The 14,671-nt window shown below is 46.4% G+C and overlaps 1 protein-coding gene across 2 annotated transcripts in view; it reads left to right on the forward strand.

Annotated features, from left to right (window-relative positions):
• Positions 1 to 206: 206 nt before the first annotated feature.
• The window catches only part of gpd2 (glycerol-3-phosphate dehydrogenase 2 (mitochondrial)), a 188,449-nt gene continuing 173,984 nt past the window's right edge, over positions 207 to 14,671 (forward strand). Inside the window, exon 1 of one of the 2 annotated variants that reach the window (XM_085986321.1) lies at positions 207 to 533. In XM_085986321.1, the coding sequence (XP_085842447.1) occupies positions 392 to 533 (142 nt within the window). In that variant the 5' untranslated portion in view covers positions 207 to 391. The remainder of the gene's footprint in view (positions 534 to 14,671) is intronic. The other variant, XM_085986319.1, reaches the window with a different exon arrangement.

Here is a 14,671-nt window from a genome sequence, read left to right on the forward strand (position 1 = left end):
ATTGCGGCTGGCGAGCCCGGTTGCCGGGGTAACCCTCTCCGCTCCCCCTCCTCTCCGCTCCCCCTCCCCTCCTGAGCCCCGGTTGCCTTGGTAACCCTCCTCCCCTCTCCGCCTCCCGATCTCCGGGCCTGGGCCTGAGCGGCCGATTGCGGCTGGCGAGCCCGGTTGCCAAGGTAACCCTCTCAGCTCCCCCTCCCCTACCGAGCCCCGGTTGCCTTGGTAACCCTCCTCCCCTCTCCGCCTCCCGATCTCCGGGCCTGAGCGGCCGATTGCGGCTGGCGAACCCGGTTGCCGGGGTAACCCTCTCCGCTCCCCCTCCCCTCCCGAGCCCCGCACCCCCCCCGAATGAACCGCCAGGAGCTTGCAGTGAGCCCAGCCAGCCTTTACCAAGATGGCTGGCCGCTGGTTTGGAATCGGGCCCAGCGGGGGGGGTGAGGGGTGGGAGGAGCTTGCCACAAAAGAATTGCCTAGGGTCCAGCATGGCTGGCAACAGATGCCCAGGCTTCGAGGCCTACCTGGAAAAATGGGGAAAGGTAGGAAAATTGAGATTAGATAAAAGATTTAGAAAGTAATTAACTTTTTTTAAAAACAATATGTGTTTTAAAAGCAACTTTTTTTTTAAAGACGCAGAAACGGGAAAAAGAAAGGAAAAGTTTGGAATCAAGATGGCGGCGACTCACCTTGGTTCAGAACGATAAGGCCCGCCCACACAGGCACCGATTGGTGGACCGTCAGGTCACCGAAGCGTAGGATTCGTCAATCGTCCCGTCACTCGACCGTAGGAGGGCCCGGCCGCACGCGCCAGGAACCCACCGTACGATTGGTCGACCTCAACGTCACTCGATGCTAATGAGCGGATAATGAGCGGAATGTTGAACGTTTTTTGGATACCGCGGGCACAATTTTTGTCCGGCCGAAATGTAAATATGCTTAGGACCGTTCTGGAATCGTCAGCTTTCTTTCGACGTAACGCACGTGTAGGTACGCTCTATAACTTTCGAGTTAATTCAAGACAGACAGACAGACAGACGGAATGACAGACAGAAGTATCTTTTTATATATATAGATAAAAACTCTTACTATCTGTTTTTATATTTTTTGCTAATTTACTTTCATAATCTATCTTCCCTTTCTTAATCAATCTTTTTGTTGTTTTTTGCTGTCTTTTAAAGTTTTCCCAATCCTCTATCCTCCCACTAGATTTGGCTACCTTATATGCCCTTGTTTTTAGTCGAATACTATCCTTAATTTCTTTACTTAGCCATGGATGGCTGTCTTTTCTTTTACACCCTTTTCTTCTCAGTGGAATATATATTTTTTGGAAGTTGTAAAATAACTCCTTAAATGTACACCACTGATCATGTATCGTCTTACCCTTTAATCTATTTTCCCAATCCACTCTACTCAATTCCGCTCTCATACCTTCATAGTCTCCTTTATTCAAGCTTAGCACGCTGTTTGAGATCCAACCTTCTCACCCTCTAATTGAATGTGGAATTCAACCATGTTATGGTCACTCATTCCAAGGGGATCTTTTACTAGGACATTTTTAATTAATCCTGTCTCATTACACAGGACCAGATCTAAGGTTGCTTGCCCCCTGGTCGGTTCAGTTACATACTGCTCAAGAAACCCATCCCTAATACACTCAATGAACTCATCCTCAAGGCAGCCCTGCCCAATTTGATTTGTCCAATTAATATGATAGTTAAAATCCCCCAAAATTATAGATGTTCCCTTATTACAAGCCTCAACTATTTCCTGATTGATACTCCATCCAACAGAGTTGCAACTGTTCGGAGGCCTATAGACTACACCCACTAGTGTTTTTTTCCCCTTATTATTCCTTACCCCCACCCAAACTGTTTCATTATCCTGATCTTTTGACCCAATATCATTTCTCTGTATTACAGTGATTCCTTCCTTTATTAACATAGCCGCCCCACCTCCCCTTCCTTCCTGCCTGTCCTTCCTGATCGTTAAATAACCTGGTATGTTTAATTTCCAGGCATTGTCACCCTGCAGCCATGTTTCTGTAATGGCCACAAGATCGTACCCATATGTAGTTATTTGTGCCATTAACTCATCTATTTTGTTACGAATGCTACGTGCATTCAGATAGAGAACTTTCAAATATGTTTTGTGACACTTAGTTCCTGCTTTTGCCCTTTTTATTACTTTACCTTTTACTCCATACCTTCTGCCCCTTCCTGACACGCTCTGGTTTTTAATTTCCCCACTGCTACCTAAGTCTATGACCTTCTCTGCTGTCATTTTTATTATTTGCTCTCTAGGAACCTCCCCCCCCACTAGTTAGTTTAAAGCCCTCTCTACAGCCCTAGTTATATGATCCGCCAGGACTCTAGTCCGAGCACTGGCCAAGTGAAGCCCGTCCCAACGGAACAGCTCCCTCCTGCCCCAGTACTGGTGCCAGTGTCCCAGGAAGCAAAACCCATTTCTCCCACACCAGTCTTTGAGCCACGCATTTAACTCTCTAATGTTATTTGTCCTAGCCAAATTCGCTCGTGGCTCAGGTAATAATCCAAAGATTATTACCCTTGAGGTTCTGTTTTTTAATTTGACCCCTAGCTGCTCATACTCCTTTAACAGAACCGGCTTCCTAGTCCTATCTATGTCGTTTGTACCAACATGGACCACGACAACTGGATCCACCCCCTCCCACTGCAAGTTTCTTTCCAGCCCAGAGGAGATGTCCTTAACCCTGGCACCGGGTAGGCAACACAGCCTTCGGGCCTCTCTCTCTCAGCTGCAGAGAACTCTATCTATCCCCCTAATAATACTATCCCCTACCTCTACAACATTTCTATTTACTCCCCCCTCTTGAATGGCCCCCCGTTCCACGGTGCTGTGGCCAGGTTGCTCATCCTCCCTGCAGTCCCTGCTCCTGTCCCCACAGGGAGTAAGAACCTCGAACCTGTTGGTCAAGGGCAAGGGCTGCGGCTCCTCCAGCCCTACCTCCTGGATCCCCGTACCTGCCTCACTCGTAGTCACACCGTCCTGTCCCTGACCATGGGCTACATCTGAATTACTTAACTTCATAGGTGTGACCACCTCCTAATACACAGCGTCCAGGTACTTCTCCCCCTCCCTGATGTGTCGCAGTGTCTGAAGCTCAGACTCCAGCTCATCAACACGGAGCTGGAGTTCCTGTAGCAGCAGACACTTGTCACAGTCGTAATCACCATGAGCCTCAATGGGGTTCACCGGCTCCCACATCTCGCAACAGTAACACATCACCTGCTCCATTCTATGTAATTAATTAAATTTTTTATTGTTAGTTATGGACACCCTCTGCCCGAATTTAGATGCTAGTATCCCCTTTAATTAATTGGATTTAAATTAAATCAATTCCTCTGGTTTACAAACTGTCCCTGGTACACCACAGCAACCTTAAAAACTATAAACCACAGACTTAAAGTTTTAAAACGAGAGAAATACTCCAACCAATCACCTACCTGTTTTGTGGTGACGTCACACCTTGAATACTTTTTACCTCTCTCCTTGCCTGAGATTGGAGATTGGTGAGGCCTACCTGAGCGTCTGGGGCCTCTTGTAGTCACTCTGCCGCGCTGCTCCGCCTCCACCCGCTGCCGATGCCGCACTGAGGCCTACCTGAGCCTCTGGGGCCTCTTGTAGTCGCTCTGCCGCGCTGCTCCGCCTCCACCCGCTGCTGATGCCACACTGAGGCCTACCTGAGCCTCTGGGGCCTCTTGTAGTCGCTCTGCCACACTGCTCCGCCTCCACCCGCTGCCGCACTGAGGCCTACCTGAGCCTCTGGGGCCTCTTGTAGTCGCTCTGCCGCGCTGCTCCGCCTCCACCCGCTGCCGATGCCTTTATGGCCTTTTTAATGGCCTGAACAAACCTCTCAGCCAATCCATTTGTGGCTGGATGATATGGGGCAGATGTGTAATGTTTCACCCCATTATTCTTCAGGAACTTCCGGAAATCCTCAGACACATACTGTGGGCCATTGTCGGAACAAATCTGTTCTGGCAACCCATTCCTGGCGAACATGGTCCTTAGGACTGCAATAGTTTTCTCCGTGGTGGTGGAGGACATTTTAATGACCTCTGGCCATTTCGAATGGGCGTCCACAGCGATTAGAAACATTGAGTCCATAAATGGACCAGCGAAATCAATGTGTACCCGTTGCCATGGAGATGAGGGCCACTCCCATGGATGTAGCGGGGCCTGTGGTGGAGCGTTTTGGACCTTCTGGCATCCTGTGCATCTCTTGGTCATATCCTCGATTTCTTTATCGATTCCCGGCCACCACACAAACGCCCTGGCTAGGCTCTTCATTTTTACCCCTCTCAGATGACCCTCGTGAAGCTCATTGAGCACTCTATCTGTCAACTTGGGTGGAATTACCACTCGGGATCCACACATCGAGGTTCCCCGGCACACTGACAGCTGTTCTCTCCTTGGCGAGAATGCTGGCAACAGTGAGCCGCCATATGCTGGCCATCCCTTCACCGTCAAATCATAGACCCGAGAGAGTGTCGGGTCATTTCGGGTTTCCTTCTCAATACTTGCATTTGCAACAGGCAAACATTCGACTATGGTCGCATGGAATATCTCCACAGGGTCCACTGCAGGTGCTTCTTCCGCCGTAGGCAACGGTAGGTGCGACAGCCCATCAGCGTTTCCATGTTGTTTCGTACCTTTGTACTCTATGTCATACTGATGTGCCCCTAGAAAAAGTGACCATCTTTGCAGCCGTTGCGCCGTCATCACCGGAACGCCCTTCTTTGGGTTAAAAATTGAGAGCAGGTGCTGATGATCAGTCAGTAGGGTGAATTTCTGCCCGTGCAGATAGTGATTGAACTTCTTCACCCCCCACACCAGGCTGAGGGCCTCCCTGTCAATCTGGGCGTAGTTACGCTCGGCTGAGGTTAGCGAGTGCGATGCAAAGGCTATTGGCCTCTCTGAACCGTCACGGAATTTGTGTGACAGCACCGCTCCAATGCCATAAGGTGACGCATCACATGCCAACCGAATCAGTAGTGTTGGGTTGTAGTGGGCCAATACTTCTTTTGAAGTGATCAGGCATTTACATTCCTGAAAGGCACGCTTACACTCATCACTCCATTTCCATGTTACACCAGTTTGAAGCAGGGCGTTCAGTGGGTGCAGAATTGTAGATAAATTCGGCAAGAACTTATGGTAGTAGTTCACCAACCCGAGGAACGACCTCAGTTGCACCACATTTTCCAGTGCTGGAGCCTTGACTACAGCCTCAATCTTGTCCGGCGACTTATGCAACCCTTCCTCACCAATCATGTGGCCACAATACGAGATTTGTCTCCTGAAGAACTCGCATTTGGGACGGTTGGCTCGTAGCCCATATTCCTGCAATCTCGTAAGCACCTGTTCCAGGTTGGCAAGGTGTTCATTGTCATTTTCGCCCATAACCAGGATGTCGTCCAAATAACACTGGGTCCCCGGGATCCCTTGCAAGACTTGTTCCATTACCCTCTGCCAAATAGCCGGGGCCGATGCTACCCCGAATACCAGTCGATTGTACTGGTAAAGGCCTTTGTGAGTGTTTATCGTGAGGTATTTCCTAGATGCTTCTTCCACCTCCATTTGTAGATACGCTTGAGCCAGGTCAATCTTTGTAAAACATTTCCCCCCAGATAGTGAGGCAAAAATATCTTCTATCCGCGGAAGCAGGTACTGTACTGTGTGCAGGACTGGGTTCACAGTCACCTTGAAGTCCCCACAGATGCGAACCTTCCTTGGCTCCCCAGGCGTGCTGCTCAATGCTTTCTTCATTACAGGAACGATGGGTGTGGCCCACTCGCTCCAGTCCACCTTAGACAGCACCCCCGAACGCTCCAGACTCTCCAGTTCAGCTTCCATGGCTGGGCGGATCGCGTATGGCACCGGTCTGGCCTTGAAAAATTTTGGGGTTGCGTTATCCTCAATCTTTATGGTTGCCTTTACTCCTTTTAGAGTCCCAAGTCCTTGTTGGAACAGCTCTTCCGCGTCAGATAGAATTTGTGACAGACGTCCAGGTGCGACGTCATCATCTTTTTTGTCAGTCACAGTTAGTGCCAGAATGGAATGCCAATCCAATTGTAGTTTTCGGATCCATTCACGTCCCAATAATGGTGGTCCTCCATCTCGTAGTATATACATGTATAGTTTCTGTGTTTCCTTTCCGTTATATTCAACTGGCACCCTTATTTTTCCTCTGGGGTAGACCTTTTGCCCCGTGTATGTCTTCAATACAATGGACGTGTCCTTTAAGGGTATATGTGAGAATAGCCGCTCATAGTCTCGCCGATTCATGACAGTTAGGGCTGTCCAATTCCATCTTTACTGGGGACCCTGCTATCATGAGGGTGACCCAAATGGTTCGGTGGTCTTCCTTTGTGATCACGTTGTGTAACTTTAAACAACTTAGTCTCCTGCTCCCGGAGTCCTTATCACTCTCCTGATCTTCTGAACTACTGTCTGTCAGTTTCTTTACTTTCCTGTACTGTTCCTTAGTAGTTCTTGTCGTGTTGGTCTTCTTTCCCGACCTGCAGACTCTTGCTATATGTCCCATTTTTCCGCATTGCCTGCATATTTTGTCTTTAAACCAGCAGTCCTTCTGCTCATGGGTTGTTCTGCCGCAGCGATAGCACTTTTTGGCTCCATACGCCATTTCGTTAGCGCTGTATTCTTGTGGTTTCTGTTGTATTTCTGCAGCTCCCCGTGCTGCTGCTTTGTAGGATACTGCCACGCTGAAAGCCTGTTCTAGCGTCAGGTCCTTTTTTGAAAGTAGTCGTTTCTGGGTTCCTTCACTCTGGAGCCCGCAGACAAACTTATCCCATAAGGTGTCTGCCAGTCCTGCTCCGAACTGGCAGTGCTTCGATAACTTGCGTAGTTCCGTAAGATAGTCAGCATTGCTCTCATCTTTGTGCTGGTTTCTTTTATGGAACTTGAATCTTTCTGCTATCAGCAGTGGTGTAGGGCTTCGGTGTTCCTGTAAGATATGAACAATCTCCTCAAAACTTTTCTCCATTGGTTTAGCTGGGGTAATTAAATTCCGCAATAGGCCGTACGTACTCGCACCCATCAGATTTAATAATACCGACGCCCTCTTTCCATCGGCCACCTCATTTGCCTTGCAGTATGTATTGATTTCTTTGTGGGTTCAATGACGAGACATTTATGAAAGAGAATGACTTTTAATCTAAAGCTTGTTCAACTCTTTTATACAGCTTTTACAGGAGACACGATGCTTGTGAAGCATCTAGAACGAAACTGAAACTAAAACTGACTGCCTTGCTTCTCTCGGTCACATGCCCTCTGCTGGTCAGGCACAAGCAATCAATACATGCAAACATGCTATTAAGGCATCATAATCGAACAGGCAAATACCATCTCTATTTGCTGATATCATTACATCTCCTTTTCTTAAAACAAAAGTATTTTACTTTTAACTAACAACATGTTTTCTTTGTATTAATCTGCATTTTAACTGTAACACTTAATGAACTTACATTATCATTATCACGATCAAGGTTTTTTAACCTTGCTTTGTGTGTTCACATGAAATATGTCAATACACCAGAACTTGAAGAAAGAATAAGATAACATTACTTCCTTCTATAACAATAGTCCTTAAATTTGCTCAATGAGTCTCTCAGGAGGCTTCACGTGTCTTGAGGATTTTCTGTTTGATTGTCCTTGAATCTGAGTTGTTGCCTCAGATGATTGGTTCTCAGCTGTGTGATCAGGTTGTTCAACAGTATCGGTCTCTTGACCTGCTGTGGCTGGTCCCATGAGAAGATCTCAACGATTTCTTCTCAGAACAGCACCCTCATCTGTCTGAATGGTGTATGATCTTGGTTGAACTTCACTCAGGACAGTTCCCTTCTGAGTCCATGTGTTTGTTTTGTCTTTGAACCTTACTTGGTCACCAGTGTGGAGTTCAGGTAGGTTTTGTGTTCCTCTGTCATAGTAGTACTTTTGCTTTTCTTTCTGTTGTTCTTTGAACTTCCTCACTTTCTCCCCCTCTTTTGTTTTCAGGAGGTTCTCTGGGATGGGTAGGTTTGACCTTAGCCGACGTCCCATCAGGAGTTGGGCTGGTGACATACCACACTCAAGCGGCGTTGTGCGGTATACAAGCATGCTCTGGTAGAAGTCAGTTCTGTCACCCCGAGCTGGCATTTCTCTCTATTCAGCTTCAGGTTTGTTTTCCTTGTTGCTTCCAGCACTTTTTTCAGTCTCTCATCATGCTCAGTTCTCGTGGTTCCCCATACTTTGATGTCATCCATTGATGTATCAACTCCCTCCAGGTGCTCATAGATCATATGGATAGTTTTGTGATACACTTCAGGAGCTGAGGCAATGCCAAATGGTAACCTTAGGAATCTGTATCTGACAAATGGACTGTTGAACGTGCACAGTCTTGAACTTGCTTCATCCAATTTCATCTGCCAAAATCCTGATGATGCATCTAACTTGCTGAAATACTTTGCATTTGCAAACTGTGCCATGATTTCCTCACGTGTAGGAAGCTTGAAGTGCTCTCTCTTTATTGCTCTGTTTAGATCTCTTGGATCCAGGCAAATTCTGAGCTTTCCATTCTTTTTGTCCACTACGACGAGGGAACTCACCCACTCAGTTGGCTCATCTATCTTCTGAATCACGTTCAGGCTTTCCATCCTGTCCAACTCTGCCTTCAGTTGCTTTTGAAGAGCAAATGGAACTTTTCTGCATGGATGTATGACCGGTGTCATACTTTTATCTACTCTGATCGTATGTTCTCCTGGAATGCAGCCTAGACCCTCAAATAGGTCTTTGTACTCTTTCATGAGTTCATCATAGACTGTCTCTCCTTCGCTTTCCACAACGAGGACTCTCTTTACCAGGTTCAGTCTCTCACAGGCTTTTAAACCTAGTATGGCTTGCACATCCTTTGGCACCACGATTACTGCTAGCGTGTGCTCTCTGTCCTTGTGTGTTACTTTGACAATGCATCTTCCTTTCACTGGTATATCAGTACCTGAGTATCTTGTCACTTTCACTTTGATTCCATGTATCTTTGGTCTGGGTCTAATTTTCTTAAAATCAGTCTCTGATATCACATTAACTTGTGCTCCAGTATCCAATTTAAATGGAATATGTATGTCATTCAGTTTTAGTGTCAACATCCAGTCTCTTTCTTCTTTTTTGTTTTCAGACACAACATCTACATAGAACTCCTCTATCTCGCTTTCATCTACTGTATGAACCTTGCTTTGTTGCACTTGGTTCTTACAGCAACGGGCATAATGGTTGTTCTTGTTGCAACTATTGCATGTTTTACCATATGCTGGACACTTTTTTGGTGGATGCTGTGTACCGCATCGACTACATGACTTTCGATTGCCCCTTTCATTTTTGTTCGCTGGCCACGCCTCTTTTTTCACATTGGCGCTCTTTTTGTTAAACGGTTTGTACCCGTTCATTCTCACTGCATCCACGTTGCAGCTATTGTCACTGAACAGCTCCTTTGCCTGCAACTTCACAGTCTCTGTAGCCCTACACAGTGCTATGGCTTTTCCCAGGTCTAGATCTTGCTCTCTTAGCAGTCTTTCCCTTAGACCATTATTCGGAATACCACACACCAGTCTGTCTTTTATCAGCGAGTCTGTCAGTCCCCCAAATTCACACGATTTGCTTCTGTTTCTCAGTTCAGTCACATACTGATCAATAGTCTCACCCATTTTCTGTACACATGTGAAAAATCTGTGCCTCTCAAACGTCACGTTACGTTTATGTATGCAGTAGGCCTCAAACTGTTCCATTATTTTATCTAGCTTCATTTTGTCTCCATCAACAGCGAATGTGAAGTTATTATACACCTCCAGCGCCTCATCACCCACGACATGTAAGAACAGTGACGATTTCATTTTATCACCTTTCTCGTCAGCTCCGATTGCTGATAAATACAACCCCAAACGTTGTTTGAACCTCCTCCAATTTTCAGCCACATTTGCTGATATCATTACACAGTACACTTCAATTCTTTCCACATACATGGTCCAGTCTTCTACCTCGTTGTCGAAAGCAGTGATACTGCCACTTTTCGGCATCTTGGGCGATTTAAAATGGCGCCTCCTGCGCTTTTGCTTCTTCCCCAATGGAATAAAATGGCGCCTCCCACGCTTTTGCTTCTTCCCCAATGGGATAAAATGTCGCCTCCCGCGCTTTTGCTTCTTCCCCTTACTGCCACGCTGCTGCTAGCGTTCTACGGGGTAATGGCAGTGACCCGCAGCTTCGGCAAGTCTCGCTTTCCTTCCCCCCATTTAGTTTCTCTCCGCTGTCCTGTTCTTGAGCACCGACCGCGCCCTGTGCGCTCCACCCTCTCTCTCTTGTTTTCTTTTCCTGGCGACGCTGCGCGGCCCGTTTTGTAGAGCTGCTCGATCGAGCTTGAGCCCGCTGCAGTCCGGAAGGGTCAGCGCGCTACCTGCTACCAGCACAATTTGCTGGAACCACAGTCTCTCCCGCAATTCTCCGAACCCCGATGAATTATTTGGGCGGTTGCCCTCGGTCGACGCCCATTGCTCAGACTACGACCTTCCAGGACCCTCCTCTCAGGCGAGATCCCCGTGAGATGATGCCACACTGCAGGTGAGTTCGAACTTACTCGTCGCCACTGTAAAGTCTGCGCCTCAATAATACACGGACTTCGGGAGAACAGTTTAACAGGTACTTTACTGAACAGGAGGCAGCGTCAGACTGAAAATACAGAAGCCTGCTAGGGCCTTTTATACAGGGGTGGTCACTGCCGGTACTGCAGTCTAAGACCAGTTATTCCCTTAAAGGTACATACACAACAGATAACTTCACATTTATCCACATTATATTCCACCTGCCATGTTCTCGCCCACTCACTGAGCCTGTCGAGATCCCTTTGAAGCCTCTTCACATCCTCTTCACAACTGACACTGCCACCTAGCTTTGTATCATCAGCAAATTTGGAAATGTTACATTTAGTCCCCTCATCCAAATCATTGATATAGATTGTGAATAGCTGGGGCCCAAGCACCGATCCTTGCGGTACCCAACTAGTCACAGCCTGCCATCCTGAAAAAGACCCGTTTATCCCATCTCTTTGTTTTCTGTCTGTTAAACAATTCTCAATCCATGCTAGTATATTATCCCCAATTCCATGTGCCCTAATTTTGTTCACCAACCTCTTGTGTGGGACCCTATCGAAGGCCTTCTGAAAATCCAAATACACTACACCTACCAGTTCCCCTTTGTCTACTCCACTAATTACATCCTCAAAGAACTCCAATAGGTTTGTCAAACAGGATTTCCCTTTCATAAATACATGTTGACTCTGCCCAATCTTACTATTAGGTTCTAAGTGCCCAGTTATTGCATTCTTTATAATAGATTCCAGCATTTTTCCAACTACTGATGTGAGGCTAACAGGTCTGTAGTTCCCTGTTTTCTCTCTCCCTCCTTTCTTAAATAGCGGGGTTACATTTGCTATCTTCCAATCTGCAAGAACCATTCCAGAATCTATAGAATTTTGGAAGATGACAACCAATGCGTCCACTATCCCAATGGCCACCTCTTTCAAAACCCTAGGATGTAGGTCATCCGGTCCTTGGGATTTATCGACTTTTAGTCCCATCAATTTTGCTAATACTGTTTTTTTACTAATAATAATTTCTTTAAGTTCCTCATTCTCGCCACACCCTTGGGTTTCTCGTATTTTTGGGAGGTTTTTGTGTCTTCCTCTGTGAAGACAGAAACAAAGTATTTATTTAATTTCCCTGCCATTTCCTCATTCCCCATTATAAATTCTCCTGTCTCTGACTGTAAAGGACCTACATTTACCTTCGCCAGTCTTTTCCATTTCACATACCTATCGAAACTTTTACAATCTGTTTTTATATTTTTCGCTAGTTTGTGCTCATATTCCATTTTCCCTTTCTTTATCAATTTCTTGGTCCCCCTTTGCTGATTTCTAAAAAGATCCCAATCCTCAGGCTGACCGCTTTTTCTGGCAACTTTATAAGCTTCCTCCTTTGACTTAGTACTAGCTTTAATTTCTTTTGTTAGCCATGGTTGGATCACGTTTCCTTTTGGGTTTTTATGCCCTAGAGGAATATATGTTTGTTGCAAATTATGCATTATTTCCTTGAATGTTAGCCATTGTATGTCCACCTTCATACCTTTTAGTGTAGTCTCCCAATCTACCATGGCCAACTTGTCCCTCATACCCTTGTAGTTTCCTCTGTTTAGATTGAAGACCTTAGTTTCAAATTGGACTACATCACTCTCAAACTTAATGTAAAATTCAATCATATTATGATCACTTGTCCCTAAAGGCCCCTTTACCACAAGATTATTGATTAGCCCTTTCTCATTACACAGTACCAGATCCAGAATAGCCTGTTCCCTGGTTGATTCCTCCACACACTGATCCAGGAAACCATCTCTCATGCATTCCTCTCCTCTCAACCTTCTCTGCTCTAAGGAGAACAACTCCAGCTTCTCCAGTCTATCCACGTAACTGAAGTCCCTCATCCCTGGAATCATTCTCGTAAATCTTTTCTGAACCCTCTCTAAGGCCTTCACATCCTTCTTAAAGTTCAGTGCCCAGAATTGGACACAATATTCCAGGAATGTTCTTCCTGGCCCCACAGGAACTTTTGCCAAAGTTACGATGGACAAGAGGGGAATCCGCCACAGAAGTTCACTATCTAAGACTTAAAAGGGAGGCATATGATAAAGTTAGGGCTAAAAATACTAAAGATAATAATGAAGAATTTAGAAAGTGTTAGGGAAGTGAAAAAAAAGAGATTACAAGGTGTGGTGTATGTAACCTGTTCCACCTTAAGAGAACTTAAGCCTGTTCCACCTTAAGAGATGTACTACTTTCTCTGGCTGTTGTATACGTAATACCGGTGGTGACCACCGGTATATAAGCACTGTGTAGTAAGATGTATTGCAGATCGTCCTGACCTCCAACCAGTAAAGACCTGTTGAACTTTAAGCTTGCAGCCTGTGTGTTATTAATTACAACTAGAACACACAGACTTTACAGTGGCGACGAGTCAGATTCTTACCCTGCGGCAGTTATATCCACGGCGGCTTCGTCCACTGAACGGACGTCGAAGAGAGGTTTCCACCCTCATCACCCTGCTGGAAGACACGTCGCGCGGCAGACATCGAGAAACCAGAGTGCAGAATACACCCTGAACTCGAAGCCTCCATCAGCGGCTGTCAGCTATCTTCTTTCTACCTCGGTAGTGGGTAAGCCGGGCAGCAACGCGACCAGAAAATCGGCCACGTTGGCTGTACAGACGGGGAGGGAAGACGGAGGAATAAGGGCGGTGAGATCGATCGCGACCGGAGATAAGGGCCGGGCCGCATTCGGGCCGAAAGGCGCAGCGCGGGGACATCGATCGCGGCTGGTGATAAGGGCCGGGCCGCATTCGGGCTAAAAAGGCGCAGCGTCTGGGGGCAACTGAAGGCGCGAGAGCCACGGTGAAGCGGAGACAGCGTCGGGGGAAGGGTGAAGACCGCCAAGCGCGGGAAAACCGCCATTTTGTAGGCGGAGGACGAAGAAAAGAGCGCGGAAGCCGCCATCTTGGATAAAAATTTTAAAAAATAAATTAAATTGCAACGATGCCTAAACATGGGAACATTAATACCTTTGATAGCGACATCGAAGATTGGGCTATGTATGTAGAACGCATACAAAATTATTGTAAAGCAAATAAAATCCCAGATGCAGAGAAAGCACTAACATTATTAAACTTAATGGGTGCGAAGACATACGGGCAATTGAAACACCTTGTATCACCAGATGAACCGGCGGATAAGACGTTCGAGGAGATTGTTACTGTCCTGAAAAATCACCTAAACCCCACGCCACTGATGCTAGCGGAACGATTTAAATTTTACAGCAGAAGGCAGCTGAAGGATGAAAGCAATGCTGAATATTTAATGGAATTGCGTAAGCTAGCAAAGTACTGTCAATTCGGAACGAGATTGACAGAGGCGCTACGAGATAAATTTGTGTGTGGTTTATTAAAAGAAGATACACAAAAGCGATTGCTCGAGGAGAATGAGCTGACGCTTGAGAAAGTGGTCACTATGGCAGCAGCACACGAAGCCGCAGCGAGAGGCACGGCAGTAATGCAGCTATGGTCACCGGAACTCAGTACAAATAAATTGGGTTTGAGTACTGTAAAATGTTATCGTTGCGGAAAGACAACGCATGATCAGAACCAGTGTTGGTTTAAAAACCAAGAATGCAGAACGTGTGGCAGGCTTGGCCACATAGCTAAAGTATGCCGGTCAGGAAAGAAGACCAGCAACAAAAAGTCACCGCAAGGAAAATACATAAAGGTACACAAGGTGACAAAGAACAGTTCGACCGAACAGAAGTCAGATTCAGACGCTAGCAGTAATGAACTGGGTAGCTTAAGAGTACACAACGTTGGTAAGGATGCAGATCTCCAGACAATTTGGGTCACCCTTCAGATAGCAGGAGTCCAAGTAAAGATGGAATTGGACACTGGATCGGCATTGACGGTCATGAATAAGAAAGATTACAAAAGGTTATTCCAACATATTCCCCTACGGGATACGGAGATTATATTGAAAACCTACACGGGGCAAAGAGTGTACCCCGTCGGAA

This window comes from Somniosus microcephalus, chromosome 4 (assembly GCF_052327205.1).
Source record: "Somniosus microcephalus isolate GS21.2 chromosome 4, FLI_Smic_1.0, whole genome shotgun sequence".
NCBI lineage: Eukaryota > Metazoa > Chordata > Chondrichthyes > Squaliformes > Somniosidae > Somniosus > Somniosus microcephalus.